The sequence below is a fragment of the Sceloporus undulatus genome, chromosome 9 (assembly GCF_019175285.1).
Source record: "Sceloporus undulatus isolate JIND9_A2432 ecotype Alabama chromosome 9, SceUnd_v1.1, whole genome shotgun sequence".
In the NCBI taxonomy this organism is placed as follows: Eukaryota; Metazoa; Chordata; class Lepidosauria; order Squamata; family Phrynosomatidae; genus Sceloporus; species Sceloporus undulatus.
In genome coordinates this window covers 27405137-27421149 of record NC_056530.1, presented here as the reverse complement: position 1 = coordinate 27421149, position 16013 = coordinate 27405137, and the positions used below count along the sequence as shown (strand labels likewise).

The window sequence follows — 16013 nt, the reverse complement described above, 5'->3', positions numbered from 1 at the left end:
GAGTGGGCCCTTGGTAACAGCTGGGGTTTGGTTCCAGGATCCAGAGTGATACCAAAATTCATGGATGTTAAAGTCTCATTAAATACAATGGGATATTATTATTATTATTAGAGTGGGCCCTTGGTATCCACTGGGGTTTGATTCCAGGATCCCTATGGATACCAATATTCATGGATGTTAAACTGCCATTAAATACAATGGGCTATTATTACTACTATTACTACTACTACTACTACTAGGGTTTGGTTCCAGGATCCCCCATGGATACCAAACTCCGCAGATGCTCAAGTCCCATTAAATGCAACGGAGCAGTCAAATGGCGTCCCTTACACAAAACGGCAAAGTGATGCTTTGCTTTTTGCAATGCATACACTTGTAAACCGCGGACGCTTGAGTCTGTAGATTAAAAAGTCCGTGGATACGGAGGGCTGGCTGTAGCTTGCCTTGCAAATTTAAATTCCCACGTTTAACCGATTTTAAAAATCCCCCTTCCCAGCCTGCAAACCCATTTGAACCTATCTTGGCTCAAGAGTTCTGTTCTGTGTACAGTAAGTCCCAAGTTGGCACACTTCCTCGGCTTTTGGTGAGTTGTGACTGTTATGTAAACCTATCTCTGCGCAGATATGGGTTGTTTTTCAGAAGTGGGAGCTGTGAGGATTTGCATAGGTGTGTCTTTCTTTTTTGCATTCAGGTATACATTGGGAGATAGGAATTTCTTACAGATCGTTTTGCAGCATTGCTTGGACGAAAAAAGGCTGAATTACTTGCTTTTCTGCACCGGTGCATTGGCTCTATTTGGCCACATTCCCCAACTTCACCAAAACTTGATTTTCCTGTCCAGAAGGACTGAAGGCTTCCTTTTATCTCTCTCTTTCTCTGATGCAGGAAGGAGGGATAGTAAACAAGTCAAAGGAGTTTATCCTGCGAAGGAGATCGGGAGTTTATCCTGTGAATATACCCCCTCCACAAAAATTGCGTAATTACGCATCACATTTTCACGCAGCGTCACACAAAACCCGCCATTAAAACGGTGAACTGTAAAACGTAGCACAGATTCAGGGAGCTGGGGATGTTTCTCTTGGAGAAGAGACAGTTCAGAGGTGACATGATGGCTCAGTTTGGAGGGGTGTCATATTGAGGATGGAGCAAGCTTGTTTTCTGCTGCTCCAGAGACTAGGACCCAATGGAGCAATGGATGCAAGGTACAGGAAAAGAGATTCCACCTCAACATTAGGAAGAGCCTCCTGACAGTAAGAGCTGTTTGACAGTGGAGTGTAATAGAGTCTCCTTCTTTGGAGGTCTTTAAGCAGAGGCTGGATGGCCATCGGTTGGAGATGCTTTGATTGTGAGTTCCTGCATGGCAGAATGGGGTTGGACTGGATGGCCCTTGGGGTCTCTTCCAACTCCAGGATTCTAGGATGCTATGACCTGAGAGTGATTCCCATGTTCTTCTACCTTTCTTTCCAACCCTCCAGGTTCCACTGCGTTGGGATCATCTTCTTCCTCCTGGGTTTGGGGACCCTCCTCCCTTGGAACTTCTTCATCACAGCCATTCCGGTGGGTCTTTTGCTTGGCTTCCAACACTCACAATATTGTGAAGTCAAAGGCTTTCATGGCCAGCATCCATAGTTTTTTGTGGGGTTTTGTGGCTCAGTGGCCATGTTCTAGAAGAGGTTATTCCCGATGTTTTGCCAGCATCTATGGCTGGCATCTTCAGAGAATGCTGGCATGGAAGAGAGTGCTGTGTGTGTGGGTGTGCGCGCGCGCACGCACACGCACACACACACACACACACACCCATGCCAGCAATACACACACACACACTATTGATACCTTATATAAACTGACCATGGCTGCATCCATACTGCAGAATTAATGCAGTTGGTCACCACTTTAAGTGCCATGGCTCAATGCACTGGAACCCTGGGATTTGTAAGTTTGGGGTGGCCTTCTGACAGAGAAGGCTCACAAAAATACAGTTCCCAGGATTCCACAGCACTGAGCCGTAGCAGTAAAGTGTTGCCAAACTGGATTATTTCTGCAGTGCAGATGTGGATGGAGCCCATGTTTCCAAGAATGTTTTCTCTTGCAATTGGCGTCTATGAAAGAGGCAATGTCTTAAGCAGTTAGGCAGCAAAGTAATTGGGGTATAGTAGAGTATACTATGCTATGCTATGCTTTGCTTTACTGTATACTATAGTTCTGCAGATCCTAAGCCTTGGAAATAGGGAAGCTGCCTCCTCCTCTCTCTCAAATATAACTCTCTCATCAGTATTTTCAGTCACAGCTCACGACGGGGAACTGCACAACTGCCGAGGATGATGGGAATCAGACAGTGCCGGATCTCGAACCTGGCTCCCGCTGCAGCGACGGCTTCAACTTCAGCAACTGGCTGGCCCTTCTCTCTCAACTGCCTTTGCTGCTATTCACCTTGCTCAACTCCCTCCTCTACCAATGGTAAGATTTCCATTTTCGTGATCCTTGAACCCACTGTGTCTCCTCCGTTTTGGAAACCCGCTCCAAAACAGGTTTCCTCGTTCCAAGTACAGCCTCTGGTGCTACGCATTCCTTGTCGCCACACGCCGCCAAGTTGTTTCCAACTTGGCGCAAGGGTTTGCCGTTGCCTTCTCCTGAGGGTGAGAGAGCGTGACTTGACTAAGATCATCCACTGGTTTTATGGCCAAGCCTACATTCGAACCCTTATCTCATAACGCAAACCTTAAACCACACTGGATCCTCAATCCTGCAGTCATGCATCAAGTACTTCAGTTGTTAAGCATCCATCGCTTCTTTCCAAAGCATTCCGGACACAGTGCGAATCCTGGGCAGCCTGGTCGGGATCTTGCTTCTCTTTGTGCTGACGGCCGTCCTGGTCCAAGTGGAGATGTCACCCTGGAGTTTCTTCTCCGTCACGATGGCCAGCGTCTGGTTCATAAACTGTGAGTTTGTGTGATTTTGGGGGGCTCTGTTCGTCAACTATCATAAGACCAATGATACTTTGACCTTTGCTCCCTGGACCTGCTGGAATCTATAGTCTCAAGATATCTCTGGCAAGGGATGCTTGCACAATCCCTGTTTAGTTTGGCACAGAGCTGGAAAAATGTTCCTTTGTTTGGAGTGCAGCTCCCAGAATCCCCCTTTCCTATACCTTTTCTCAATTCTGGCTTGGAGACATTGAAGAAATGGAGAGCTGGCAGGTTGAAGTAGTTCGGATTTACCGTAATCTCAGAGAGACCCAGCTTCCCATTCCTTCTGGGGCACCAAACTGGTCCGGTTACTGGTTTGGTTACTGTCTTAGCCTAACTTACCTTGCAAGGTTGTTGTGATGATAATGCAGCGAGTGAGAACTACGTAGGCTGCTTTAAACTCCTTGGAAGAAGCAAAGGCTATCAGTATACAGGCTAAATCTCCCCTATCCGAAATGCTATTTTGCAGTGTGTGTAAAATAAGACTCATCTGATGTTCTCATACTTCCCTCTCTGTCTTCTTTCCCTTCCATAGCCTTCTGTGCCATCCTGCAAGGCAGCCTCTTTGGGCAACTGGGCTCCTTTCCGCAAAGCTACAGCACCCTTTTCTTGAGCGGCCAAGGCATGGCGGGCACCTTTGCGGCCGTCGCCATGTTGCTTTCCATGGCCAGTGAGTACCCTAAAGAGGATGGGCGAGGCAACTGGAAACTAAATTGTCTAGGAAACAGCATTCTGCCACGATCATTTTTATTGTGTAGACTGGATCTAGGTCTCCCGGTGCAAATCTGTGGTCAACCCCTGCAGAATTTGAGCATAGAATCATGCTGGGAGACCTAGAAATGCCTAGAGAGAACATATTTTTGGGGGGTTGCATAAAGAGAACATATTTTTTGGTTGCAGCAATGGAGGCGGCAGCAAACATCAAATCTGTGAATGCTTAACCCACAAATGTGGAGGAAGGATGGGTTTGCATGCGCCTTTGTGTTTCTGCCATGTTGTTTTTACGGTCCAACAATCCAGAAACAAGTTCAGGTTCCCATCCCCAAACTCTGTTGTAATCTCTATATTGAGCAAAGAATAAAAACCCCTTCCCTCCATGTATGCGCTTCATCCATACTTTGTTTTGTCTTCTGCCATTTCAGGTGGCGCAGATGCTCGGACCTCGGCTTTGGGCTACTTTGTCACTCCTTGCGTGGGGACCCTTATCTCCATCCTCTGCTATCTCTTGTTGCCCCACAAGGTGGGTTGAAGTCTTTACTTGTATCCTATCCTCGCTTTTGCAAAATTAGGGTTTTGGAGAGGAAAGGGTATTTTTAACTCTGTGGAAATATTGAAGGTTGCAAAGGGCATTGAAAAGCTCAAGCAGCACATATGGCTCTCCTCCTCTCCACTTGGTTTCCACAACAACCCTGCGAGGTAGGTCAAGCTAAAGCATATGATCACCTCCAAATTGCCCCCATGACTTTTCATAGATTAATAGGGACCTGAGCATGGATCTGTGAAGGAAAGTTTAAGGAAAGAAGGTGCAGGTTTTGTGGATCATCACCGAATGCGATGAGAAATAGGCAAGTCGGTCGGAGCATAGGCTATGGTTTTATATTGTCAAGCTGATTCTCAGTGATTGGGCGGCATATAAATAAATCCTATTATTATTATTATTATTATTCCAGAGCAACCAATTTAACAATTGATATGGCTATGATATTATACCATCCTCAGAACCTAACACTTGAAGCTCTTGTCTCACTCCACTTAATGCTAGGTCCAGGTTAGACAGGTATCTTACTCAGTGATTCCCAAACTTTGGTGTTTTGGACTTCAGCTCCCAGAAGCCCCAGACAATTTGGCCGACAACCAAGAATCCTGGGAGCTGAAGTCCCAAACACCTGGAGGACCAAAGTTTGGGAATGACTAACCTGATGTTGTCTCTGAGTTAAAGGTATATACAGCTGTTGCCCTCATCCCCTATCCAAAGTAACCATTTATTGTGCACCATGTAACTGTCTGGCAAAGGTGAAAGTAGGGAATGGAGACCAGGTGAAGTCGGGCATTGCAACAATAACACTTTTATTTTATTTGTAGGGTTTTGCACGTCACTACCTGGACAAAAAAACCCCAGAAGAGCCAGGTTGCGAACTAGAGACCAAGGCTGGACTTCTTGCTCCGGGTGAGTAGCCGAAAAGGAGACGGGTTCTCCAAGTTTTAACTAGGAATAGTCCAGAGCTCTCCAATAACTTTGTTAAACATTCCAGGTTGGGTCTCCTTTGTCCGAAATGCTTGGGGCCAGAAATGTTTGGGATTTTGGTGTTATGTTTTGGGTTGTGGAATATTTGTATATACATAGGAGTTTATCACACCGGGGCTAATTTTGGCACTAAAGAGAGATTAAAGCGCATTAAAAGCATCCTGCTAATAAAGCAAACATAGCGAGTAATGCGCTGTCACTGAAATCCCGAAAGTAATTTCGGCATGAAAGAGATGTTTAAGCGCATTTAAAGCATCCTGCAAATGGCGAGGAATTGTGAGAATGATTACCGCATGCAATTGCAGAAATAAAGCGATGTTGAAAATGCATTGTCACTGAAATCCCAGAAGTAAAAAGGTGTGCATTAATGCTTCTTTATAAGCACTTTAATGGTGGGTTTTGTGCGGCGTTGTGTGAAATCGTTCTGCGTAATTACGCGATTTTTCCGGGCTACTCGCGGGATAATCTCCTTTGCGTGATAAACTCCATCATGAAGTATCTTGGAGATGGGACCCAAGTCTGAACATGGAAATTCATTTGTGTTTTGTGTATATGATATCTAATGACTGCTACTATTTTAATGATTTTAACTGTATTTATTATATGGTTTGTTGTATTTGTGGAGTTGGATTTATATTATTGTGCTGTATGGTTTTTATGGATGTAAGCTGCCTCGATCTTATTGAAGAGATGGGATAGAAATAATAATAATAATAATAATAATAATAACAACAATAACTATTATTTTCTGCATGAAGCAAATGATGGCATCCTTTCTTGTGCTTTGTCTCTCCAGAGGATGACCCCACTACCATGCAAGATGCCTCCCAAGGAGAGATGCTCAACCTAAGCAATGGTAATATTAGGTCCCTGGCACAAGAAGACTTGCCATGTGCCCCTCAGATGACGAACGGGAGTTGTGGAGTAGCCCTGGACCCACCTAAACCATCAGTCCTACATGTGCTCAAGAAGGTAGATGGTGCCAGAATGGTGGTCTTGGTTGGACTTTACGGGTCCCCACCTTTTCTTATCCTCTTTTATCCTTTCAGATCTGGCAGCTGGCCCTGTGCATCGTCATGGTCTTCTCCATCACTCTGTCTGTTTTCCCTGCCATCACTGCCAGCGTCGCCAGCACATCTGAAAACAAAACCTGGAGTAAGTCATGATGGCTGGAAAAGAGGGATGGGGAGACCCACATCCAGCTGGTTACAGAGAGCTGGGTCAACAGGGAAAGGATGTTGGAAGATCCTGAGTTCAGATCCTGAAGTTTATAGTTGAAAAAAGGAACCGGGATGGAGAAAGTAACCAGAATGGGCATCTTTCAGGTGTCCTTTAGCTGCATGGCAAGAGGTTAGACAAGATGCCCTCCGTGGTCCCTTCTAACTCTACTATGAATAGCTACTTGTTCCACTTGAAGGCACACAACAACGACAATAAGAAACCGCAGTCCCGTGTCCCATTCGCCTTGCCCTCCACCCAATTTTTCTCCTTCCTCTCTCCATCGCAGGAAAGTTCTTCACTCCAGTCTGCTGCTTCCTTCTCTTCAACGTCATGGACTGGTTGGGACGCAGCACTACCTCCTATTTCCTCTGGGTAAGGAGTGATGCTTCTTTACTGGGGTCTGGAATGCGACTGTATCCCAGCTGGGTTCTTTGCTATGTTGGCAAGGAGGGTGGCCATCACCTTGGCATTTCCATGGTGGGCGTGAAAAGTGGCCACCGCCTTGGCATTTCAGTAGTTGTCAAGGAAGATGGCCATCATCTTGGCATTTCAGTGGTGGTCAAGGAAGATGGCCATCACCTTGGTATTTCCACACTGGGCAAGGAGGATGATCATCACCTTGGCATTTCAATAGTGGTCAAGGAAAATGATCATCACTTTGGCATTTCAGTGGTAGTCAAGAAAGACGGCCATCACCTTGGCATTTCCATGATGGATAAGAAACATGGCCATCACTTTGGCATGCCATAGTGGTTTTAGTTTCTTAGAGCGAGGAGGCCTGTGACATTGAAAAGGAGGCTGTTTCAGCATCCTCAGGAAAGGGTAGTCCTTGACACCACTTTAAGTGTGCCATCCTATGGATTTGTTTTACCAGACCTTTTCTGCCAAAGAGTGTTGGTGCCTCCCAAACCAGGGTTCAGTTCCCGGCTCATCCATAAAACCCAATGGACAAATCCATAAAACCTTGGGCAAGCCCCACACTCTCAGCTTCAGGGGAAGGCAATAGCGAACCCCCTCCGAACAAATCTTGCCAAAGAAACCCCAGGAGAGGTCTGGCTTTAGGGTCGCCTTAAGTCGGAAACGACTTGGAGGCACACAACAACAGCAAGCAACAATTTAACATAGATGTATTTGTGACTTATCTTTTTGCTTGGCGTTTTCGCTCTCCCCAGCCAGACAAGTTCCTGCAGCTGCTGCCGGCAGTGGTGGGTCTCCGTCTGCTCTTCGTCCCTCTCCTACTCCTGTGTAACATCCCCCAACGCGCCTATTTGCCCACGCTTTTCCAGCAGGACGCCTGGTTCATCCTCTTCATGGTGGTCTTCTCCCTCTCCAACGGCTATTTCGTCTCGCTCTCCATGTGCTTGGCCCCAAAGTAAGTAGGAAAGTCTCAATACACTTGCCTCCTGAATCTAACCGACATTAAGAGGGAATGGGCGTCCAAATCCTAAAGAAGATGAAGATGGGAGGGTTTGCAACTCTGCACATGTTGTAAACCGCTTGCTTAGAACATATAACCTACCAAATGTTGCAGACCGTGAGCATGGTGATGAAGCTTTACAAAAGGCTTACAAACTCCTAAATCTGGTTTGATATGAATTGAGGCAGCTGCCTAGGTCTTTGCGGGGCATGTCATAGTGAGCCCTTGCATTGCAAAAGGACTGTTAAGAAAGCTAAAAAGCCAATGCAATGCAATGCAATGCAATTCTAGGCTGCATCAATAGGAGTATAGTATAGTATAGATTGAGGGAAGTCATAGTGTCACTTTATTCTGCATGGCAGAATGGAGTTGGACTGGATGGCCCTTGGGGTCTCTTCCAATTCTATGACTATGACCGCTTTACTACAACTTAACTCTCTCTTTCCTCGCTCTTTCTTTCCCAGGCAGGTGCAGCCCCATGAGAGTGAGTTGGCGGGTGCCATCATGACCTTTTTCCTGGCCCTGGGACTTTCCTGCGGGGCTGCCTTGTCCTTTGTCCTCAAGGCCTTGCTTTGATGGGGAATATCCTCCCATGTCTGGAGCTGGCACCTTTGTGGGCACGAGAACCAGATTAAGGAGACGTTGGGTGATATGCCCTCCTGATCTGTTCCTTAGCAAGATCCATCTCTGGTCTCTTAGATAGTGCCAGCTGCCTGCCAGGTGGGACATGCCTTAGCTGGGGTTGGCATCACTTCACCATCTTGGTGAAAAACAAAATGGCATCACTGTTGATCCAGTTACAAAATGGCACCACTACTGCTCCATTTACTGGACTGGAAGCTGAATCTTCAACACCAGTGAATGTTGTATGTTGCATCTGAATACATCTGGTGATTTTAGGAGGCACAGGGCGCACCTTGCTGCCGTCTCTCAACATCTGCCGCCCGAGGCGACCAATTCAGACTGCAAAAAGATAGCGCTGGCACCAGTCTTAGGCCTCCAGCAATGGAAACCTCCTCTGTTTTGGCACATGTCTATATAGGTGTCATATACATGACTTTAGATTCATCACATCGCATTTTCCTCAGGCGCTTGAATGTCTCTTTCTGGAACACCTCTGGACCTTTTCAGGATGGGGAGCATGGAAAGGACCAATGGCAAGACCCATCTTTTTGGGAAAGAAATGGCTACTACGCACAAAAAGGAAAGTTTTGCAATAGCTATACATCTCACTTCTCTTTCTGCTGGGCTTCCAAGCTCTGGAAGGATTTTGTCCTATTAACGCACAATTTCTTTAGGGAAGACGTATACAGATACTAAAGCCACTGATTTCATCTATGAAGTTTATCACACCGGGGTTGATTTCAACATTAAAGAGAGATTAAAGCGCATTGAAAGCATACCACAAATGAAGTTGAAATGGCGAGTAATTGCGCAAATGATTATCACATGCAATTGCACAAATAAATGGTATTGGAAATTCACTGTCGCTGAAATCCCAAAGTAAAAAAAATGTGCGTTGATGCTTCTTTGTGACCACTTTAATGGCAGGTTTTGCACGACGCCGTGTGAAACCATTACGCGGTTTTTCCAGGATGTTCGCGGGATAAACCTCCAATCTCCTTTGTGTGATAAACTCCTAGGGCTGGATTTACCAAATCTAAATCCATTTCCCGAGGCGACTCTTGCCCTCCTCTGCTTGCGTTGCTTTGCTTCCTAAGTTTGCTTGCTTCAAACTGCTACGAAAATCCGCACACTTCGCTTCTCTGTGAATGGGAACAGTTTGCAAAATCTCAAACCCTTTTGTATAAGAACCAGTGCGGTGTATTCGTTTGCATGTTGGACTATATGACTCTGGAGACCCGGATTCGAATCCCGGCTTGACTATGGAAAGTCACACTCTCTCAGCGCACAAAATCCAGGGGAACATGCTCCACTGAATGTAGGCATTTCTTCCGCATGTCTGTAGTAGCATAGCCAGGTTTGCAACTGAGTCAATGCATAAGAGGGACCCATGGCTTACCTTTGGGTCTCTGCTGAATGTACATACTTTCCTCATTCGCACATTTTTTAAGAAGGGAATGTTATGTGCGAATGGGGTTTTTGTTGGGTTTCTCAAACCTTACACATGATTGTACTGTAACTTAGGGCCCGAACATACAGGCCAAAATGAAGCTGCTTTGGGTCACTTTGGAGTTACCCTGTTTAAATGATGCATGCGTGTTAAGAGTCCAGAAGCCATGCCAAAGTCATGCTCCAGTCCTAAGGACTGGAGCATGGCTTTGGTGCATCTTCTGGCCTCTGAAGATGCGTGTGTCATTTAAACAGCATACCTCCAAAGTGACCCGAAGCAGCTTCATTTTGGCCTGTCTGTTTGGACCCTAAGATTTATTATTTCATGCCAGTTGTAGCGCACACCCATGAGATCAGTGAGGAGCCCTTTCACACTATGCACATTTAATTTCATATAGCATATAGCATATAGCGCAATGATTCCACATTAGCTGCCACGGTTCTGTCCTATGGATTTTGGGGATCTGCAGCATCAGATATCCTCCGAACATCCTGGGATATTAACCCTCCTTTTTCAAACTCTATTGACTCCGGAGCCCTGGAAAGCCAGCTTGAACGATGGACTATGGAGGACCTGGGTTCAAATCCCACCTGGCCATAAAAACCCATTGGTTGACCTTGGGCAAAAAGTCACACTCTCTCAGCCTCAGAGAATGGCAATGGCACACCTCCTTTGAACAGATCTTGCCAAGGAGACCCCATTATAGCTTGGCCTTAGGGTCGCCGTAAGTCAGGAACGGTTTGAAGGAGCACCTAAAAATAACAAACTCTATACATCCCTATAAATCTGAAAGGAAAACCTCACTGCAGCCCAAGAGACCTGCTCCGTTCGCATTACTTCTCTAAGCAATATCCTATATAACTGAGTGCGATTTGACTATAAGCTTTCCAATACTTAACGTTAGCCTTATGACAAGGACTATGACCGTAATAATGTGTTTTTCCATTTATGTCGCCATTTGTGGAAGAAGTATTTCACTGTCCTATAATTCCCCCTTTCCCCAAAGATCAAATCCGGTGCGTCTGTTTTCGTTTAGGAAAAGAAAAATCACATTTTTACTCGTTGTTTGTTAAAGGGACATTGCTGCTGTATGTACAATGTTGAACTATAGCTATTTGTTTTGGAGAGATTATGATTTTCCTTGCAATAAAGGTTTTTAATTTAAAAAGGTGGTTTGGTCTATTATTGTTATTATTATTATGCTTTATTACTATAGCGCTGTAGATTTACACATCACTGTACATGTAAACAATAAAATAGCTAAAGTAGATAAAGGTTGCATCTGGCACAGAGGTGGGCAACTATGGGACCATATTAGTTCCACCAACCTTTTAAAATCCTTTTAATAAGATTTTGACTGCAACCTCCTATGGCAATATAAGGACAGTACTGGCCTACCTTACAAGATTGTTGTAAGGTGTCCAAGAAGATGACGCGATGCGCAGTTCGGCAATGGGAGGACGTCTTCAAAAAGATACTGGGGAACTATGCACCGGGGATGATAGGTTTGGAGATCTTGTGTTGCACATGGAGTTGCACTGGACGACCCATGGGACCCCTTCTGAAGCCACGGTCCTACAAACCATGTCTAGCTCTACTCAGGACCTCACGGCTGAAAAGACAAATGCCAACCTTCAGTCAATGGTCAGAAAATCTTCTTGTTTTATCAATGCATGGAGATGCATACTGTACAGATACATCTCAGCTAACGCACTTTGGCGCCACTTTCCATAGGCTCCAGCCGATGGAAACCTGGGATCTGTAGTTTTGCAATGCCTTCTCTGCCAAAGAGTGCCTCGCCAAACTGCAAATCCCAGGATTATATAAGAGGCAGCCCTGAAGATTAAAGTGGTGCCAAAGTGCATTATTTCTTCAGTATAAGCGCACCCTTACATGAGTTGTACTACTTACATCATTATAGGCACATTATTACTACATAAATGCATTGAACACAATGTGGCTCATTGCTGGGTTCACACTCACAACAGGTTATATAGCATTTTTATTTTTGCATTGAGCAAAACTCTTGCAACATCGGGGGAGAGAATCCCACTCTTTCCTTGCACAAGCTTTCTTGCAATGTTTCCAATACCGATGCTGCTAAAATATTTCCAGCTGGACAGAGAGCAAGGAGGAAAAGGAACCTCCTTGCTTAGGTTAATTCACCATGTATATCATGTGGATTTGGGATCAAGACAGTAACGTGTATGTTGTGTTGTGGATTCTGGATAATTTTGTAGCATGCTTATTTTGTGGGCTTTGGATGAGACTGCAACACATGTGCACTGTGCATTTTGGTTGGCCCCATAGAAATACCCCTGTGCTGTGGATTTGGGATGCTGTTGTCCTTCTTAAGCTGAAAACCTGGGCCTCAAAAGGGTCTCGAGGAGGGTGGGATTCAAACCCATGCGTGCAGAGCACAATGGATTAGTAGTCCATCGCCTTGACCACTCGGCCACCTTGTCCTCTGGGTTTGTGGGCACTCTTCCAGCTGCTCTGTAGCTCCAGGCAAGACTAGGGGGGTTATGCAAAGACACAAGGCACCCTACTGCCTTTCCCTTTCTTTTGCAAGCAATCCTCCCATCCTCCTTTAATACCTCCCAATGCACTTTTTACTCTGCAAATAAAGGGAGCAAAGTGCAAGCACAGAAAAGGAGCCAACACAACCTGTGTTGCATGCATGAATGTTTGAAGTGTTGCAACCTGCCTTGCAATGCGATGCAAGTGCCTTGTTGTTGCATTGGGTCCTCCTCCTTGGCAGAGGGCGCAGGAGAGGCTGGGGGAAACAAGTCCCCTCTTTCCAAATCTCTTTTGTGCCAACCCCCAGCTCCCTTGCAAAACAGAAGGAAAGGTCAGTACAAGAATAGTGTGGGTGCAGCAGATGCAATGCATTGCAGGAGGGCCTTTGGAGGGACCCTGCTTTTGCATGCAATGCAGCTCCTCTCCATTCCCTTGACAGTGTTTGGATTCTTTTGCAAAAGGGAAAAGAGGTGTAGTCCAGAGCAGATGGGCCAGGCTTGAGGCCCCTCTGGTGCCCCTTTGTCCTCTTGTGCCCATGCACTGCTCTTGCTTCCAGGTGCTGGTGGCTGCCTTGGCGCTGGTGGCCGGCTTGCAGTTGCTTTACTTGGCCCTTCTGTCTGGGTTGCATGGGCAAGACCAGCGTTCCCGCTATGCCGAATTGTTCCAGGGGCACCGGCCTTTGCCCCGCGATGGGCACAAAGACAGGCTCAAGCAAGTGCTAGCCAGTGGTGGTCTCCTGGATGCCAGCGGCCAGTATCGCGTCTACAGGGACATGCTGCGGGGGTCCTGGGACGGACGAGAAAGCCCAGACGTGGTACTGGTCACCCACACCAGCCTTGGCAACTTGCACCATGCCCAGAGGTTGGCGGAGCGCTGGCAAGGCCCTGTTTCCGTGGCCCTCTTTGCCCCCGGCTTGGCCGAAGTACGCTTGGCCACTGCCATGATCTACGCCTTGGCGGCCCTCTGCTTCCCTCTCCGCCAGCTGCTTCGCCTCCACCTGGTGTGCCATGCTGACCAAGTGGCCACTTTCTCTGAGATGGAGGACGGCGGGGAATTTGCCCACCTCCAAAGCTGTGGGGATGTCTTCGCCAAGTTGGCACGGCTAGGGGCCGGCCGGCGTAATTATGCCATGGACGTCGCCAACGCTTTTTACCCCAACAACCTGCTCCGCAACGTGGCCAGGAGGGCGGCGGGTGAGCATTGGATGTTGGTTGTGGACATGGACATGGTGCCCAGCGAGGGTCTGCGGGAGGCCTTCCTGGCATTGAGCAAAAAACCTCATCAGGAGTTGCCGGAGGTCTTTGTGGTGCCAGCATTCGAGATCCGCCACACTCGCCGCATCCCTGGCACCAAGACAGAGTTGTTGCAGTTATACCAAGTGGGTGAGATCCGGCCTTTCTACGAGGAGCTGTGTGCCCGGTGCCAGGCTCCCACCAACTACTCCCAGTGGCTGAATCTTCCCACAGGCGGCCCCCTCCACGTGGCCTACGAAGTGGAGTGGCGAGACCCTTGGGAACCCTTCTACATTGGTGCCAGTTCGGTGCCTCCCTACGACGAACGTTTTAAACAGTACGGCTTCAACCGGATCAGCCAGGTAAGTCACTTGGTGGCATTTGCATCGGTGGGCATTGAAAACCCATCATGCGAGAAGTCTAAGCCAGAACTACCTTGCAGGGTTGTTGCGAAGGTACAAACGGTAAGGTAACCCATCTGTGGCACCTTAGAAGAAATGCAGGGTAGAAAGGTTAATAGTCCTCATCGATGGTGAAATCTGTGATGTGGTAACAAAAATAGCTCATGAAGTTGTGTGTCGCATTAGCTGAGGCTGAGAGCGTGTGACTTTCCCAAGGTCACCCAGCGGCTTTTACGGCTAAGGTAAGGAACCAAACCCTGGTCTTAACGTGGTCGTTTTCTTTCCCCACCAGGCCTGCGAGCTCCACGTGGCCGGCTTCCGTTTTTCGGTGCTGAGCAACGCCTTCCTGGTGCACAAGGGCTTCAAAGTGGCGAGCGAGTTCCATGCGCAAAAGGATGCGGAGAACCAGCGCAACAAAGTGCTCTTTCGGCAATTCAAGCAGGAGCTGAAGGTCCGGTACCCCGCCTCGCCACGGCGGTGCTGACTTCACGCCCGTGTTTGCAGGTAGACGACTGTGCCTCTGCTTTTGGACGAAGGGTGGCGCACCCAGCCTTGACGGAAAGGCTCAACTCAGGACAAGGACTGCTCCTATAGAAATTGGAGAAGGTGTAGGGGATTGGTCCACTCCAAGTAGGTTTGTTGCTGCTAGAAGTCCTTGCGCTTCATCTTTGAGAGTCTGTGCACACAATACACACTGGATTAATGAGTCCCTGGAGAACAGGAAGGTAGTGAGTTGCCTTATCCTGGGTCAAACCCTTGGTCCATCTAGCTCACTGTTGTAGCTTTAACTACAACATTGTGGCTTGGCATGGGTTCAGGTAGGGTCCTTTCCTTGGCCTAATGATCCTTGGTTTTCTTTGGTGATCTCCTCTCCATGTATTTCAGGGGCTATTATCTTTCTCTTCCTAGGATAGGAAACCTTGGATAAGAAACCTGTGACACCAACCTTTCCATCCTGATAATGTTAAGAATGGCCTTTTCCACCAACTACTGGTAGTCGTGTTTTCCTTGTCTGGCATTCTATGTTTTTGAAATCCAGGGGCTATTATAGTTCTTATCCCAGGATAGGATAGGATAGGCTAAGATAGGCTAGGATAGGATAAGAAACCTGTGGATCCTGATAGTATGAAGATGCCTTCGATCCCATCAGATTGTTTTCCCAATTGACTGGCATTCTGTGAAACAGATCTGCAGAATAAGGTCTGATGTTGTATGATTACTATTTAAGGTGGAGAAAGTGGATTTGAGATTTGGGTTCTGACTTCTGAGAGAGTTTGATGGTTTGGAGAAACAGAGCAAGGAGTCCAGATTCTTGAATTCTATCCTAAGTGTTGTTCTTCAGTTTGGTAACCTCAGGTTTTTCCCCCTTGTGTAATGGGAATTGATATATCTATGTACTTCTTGTGAAAGGAAGGGTGGAAATCGAAATATTTGCCGGAACACTTCAAAACACAAATGGATTAAAATGAACTACTTGGATTGAAAATGATTCAGTCTCGTCGTCATTGCGCCAAATGTCTAAATGTCTTTTTTCGTGGTACAGGGGTCATTTTCCTATTACTAGATGGGACTCATTTCAATCACAAGCCACCAATGGTTTGTGCAAATGGTTACACATCCAGTGTCCAGTTGTGAGCAAAACGGCTAAAGATGGAGGTGAAGATCGAGGGAAGATTGACCCACAAAGGAGATCGGGAGTTTGTCCCGTGAATATCCCAGAAAAAACCGCATAATTACGCATGACGATTTCACACGACGTCACACAAAACCTGCCATTCAAATGGTCACAAAGAAGGATTAATGCACATCTTTTTACTTCCGGGATTTCAGCGGCAATGCATTTCCGACATCACTTTATTTGCACAATTGCGTGTGATAATCATTTGCGCAATAACCCGCCATTTTCACTATATTTGCGGGATGCTTTCAATGTGCTT

The 16013-nt window shown here is 46.7% G+C and overlaps 3 protein-coding genes and 1 non-coding gene across 5 annotated transcripts in view; 2 read left to right on the top strand and 2 right to left on the bottom strand.

The window, feature by feature from the left end:
* The window catches only part of LOC121915327 (transmembrane protein 121-like), a 43278-nt gene extending 36453 nt beyond the window's left edge, over positions 1-6825 (bottom strand). The window contains exon 1 of the mRNA XM_042439486.1: positions 6233-6825. The gene's annotated coding sequence lies outside the window, so the exon portion shown is untranslated. The remainder of the gene's footprint in view (positions 1-6232) is intronic.
* The window catches only part of SLC29A2 (solute carrier family 29 member 2), a 12617-nt gene extending 2528 nt beyond the window's left edge, over positions 1-10089 (top strand). The window contains exons 3-13 of one of the 2 annotated variants that reach the window (XM_042439482.1): positions 1476-1557; positions 2273-2457; positions 2800-2939; positions 3502-3636; positions 4109-4206; positions 5049-5133; positions 6008-6183; positions 6261-6366; positions 6719-6804; positions 7605-7804; positions 8314-10089. In XM_042439482.1, coding sequence (XP_042295416.1) covers positions 1476-1557; positions 2273-2457; positions 2800-2939; positions 3502-3636; positions 4109-4206; positions 5049-5133; positions 6008-6183; positions 6261-6366; positions 6719-6804; positions 7605-7804; positions 8314-8425 — 1405 coding nt within the window. In that variant the 3' untranslated portion in view covers positions 8426-10089. Of the gene's footprint in view, positions 1-1299; positions 1558-2272; positions 2458-2799; positions 2940-3501; positions 3637-4108; positions 4207-5048; positions 5134-6007; positions 6184-6260; positions 6367-6718; positions 6805-7604; positions 7805-8313 lie in introns of those variants that run through there. The other variant, XM_042439481.1, reaches the window with a different exon arrangement.
* A 2217-nt stretch (positions 10090-12306) lies between these two features.
* TRNAS-ACU lies at positions 12307-12391 on the bottom strand. The gene has a single exon. It is a non-coding gene; the product is annotated as a tRNA-Ser (tRNA).
* A 331-nt stretch (positions 12392-12722) lies between these two features.
* Positions 12723-15565, top strand: B4GAT1 (beta-1,4-glucuronyltransferase 1). The gene is made up of 2 exons (XM_042439483.1): positions 12723-14037; positions 14369-15565. The coding sequence occupies exons 1-2, from the start codon at positions 12979-12981 to the stop codon at positions 14558-14560; spliced, it is 1251 nt and encodes a 416-aa protein (XP_042295417.1). The 5' UTR covers positions 12723-12978; the 3' UTR covers positions 14561-15565.
* The last annotated feature ends 448 nt before the right edge of the window (positions 15566-16013 follow it).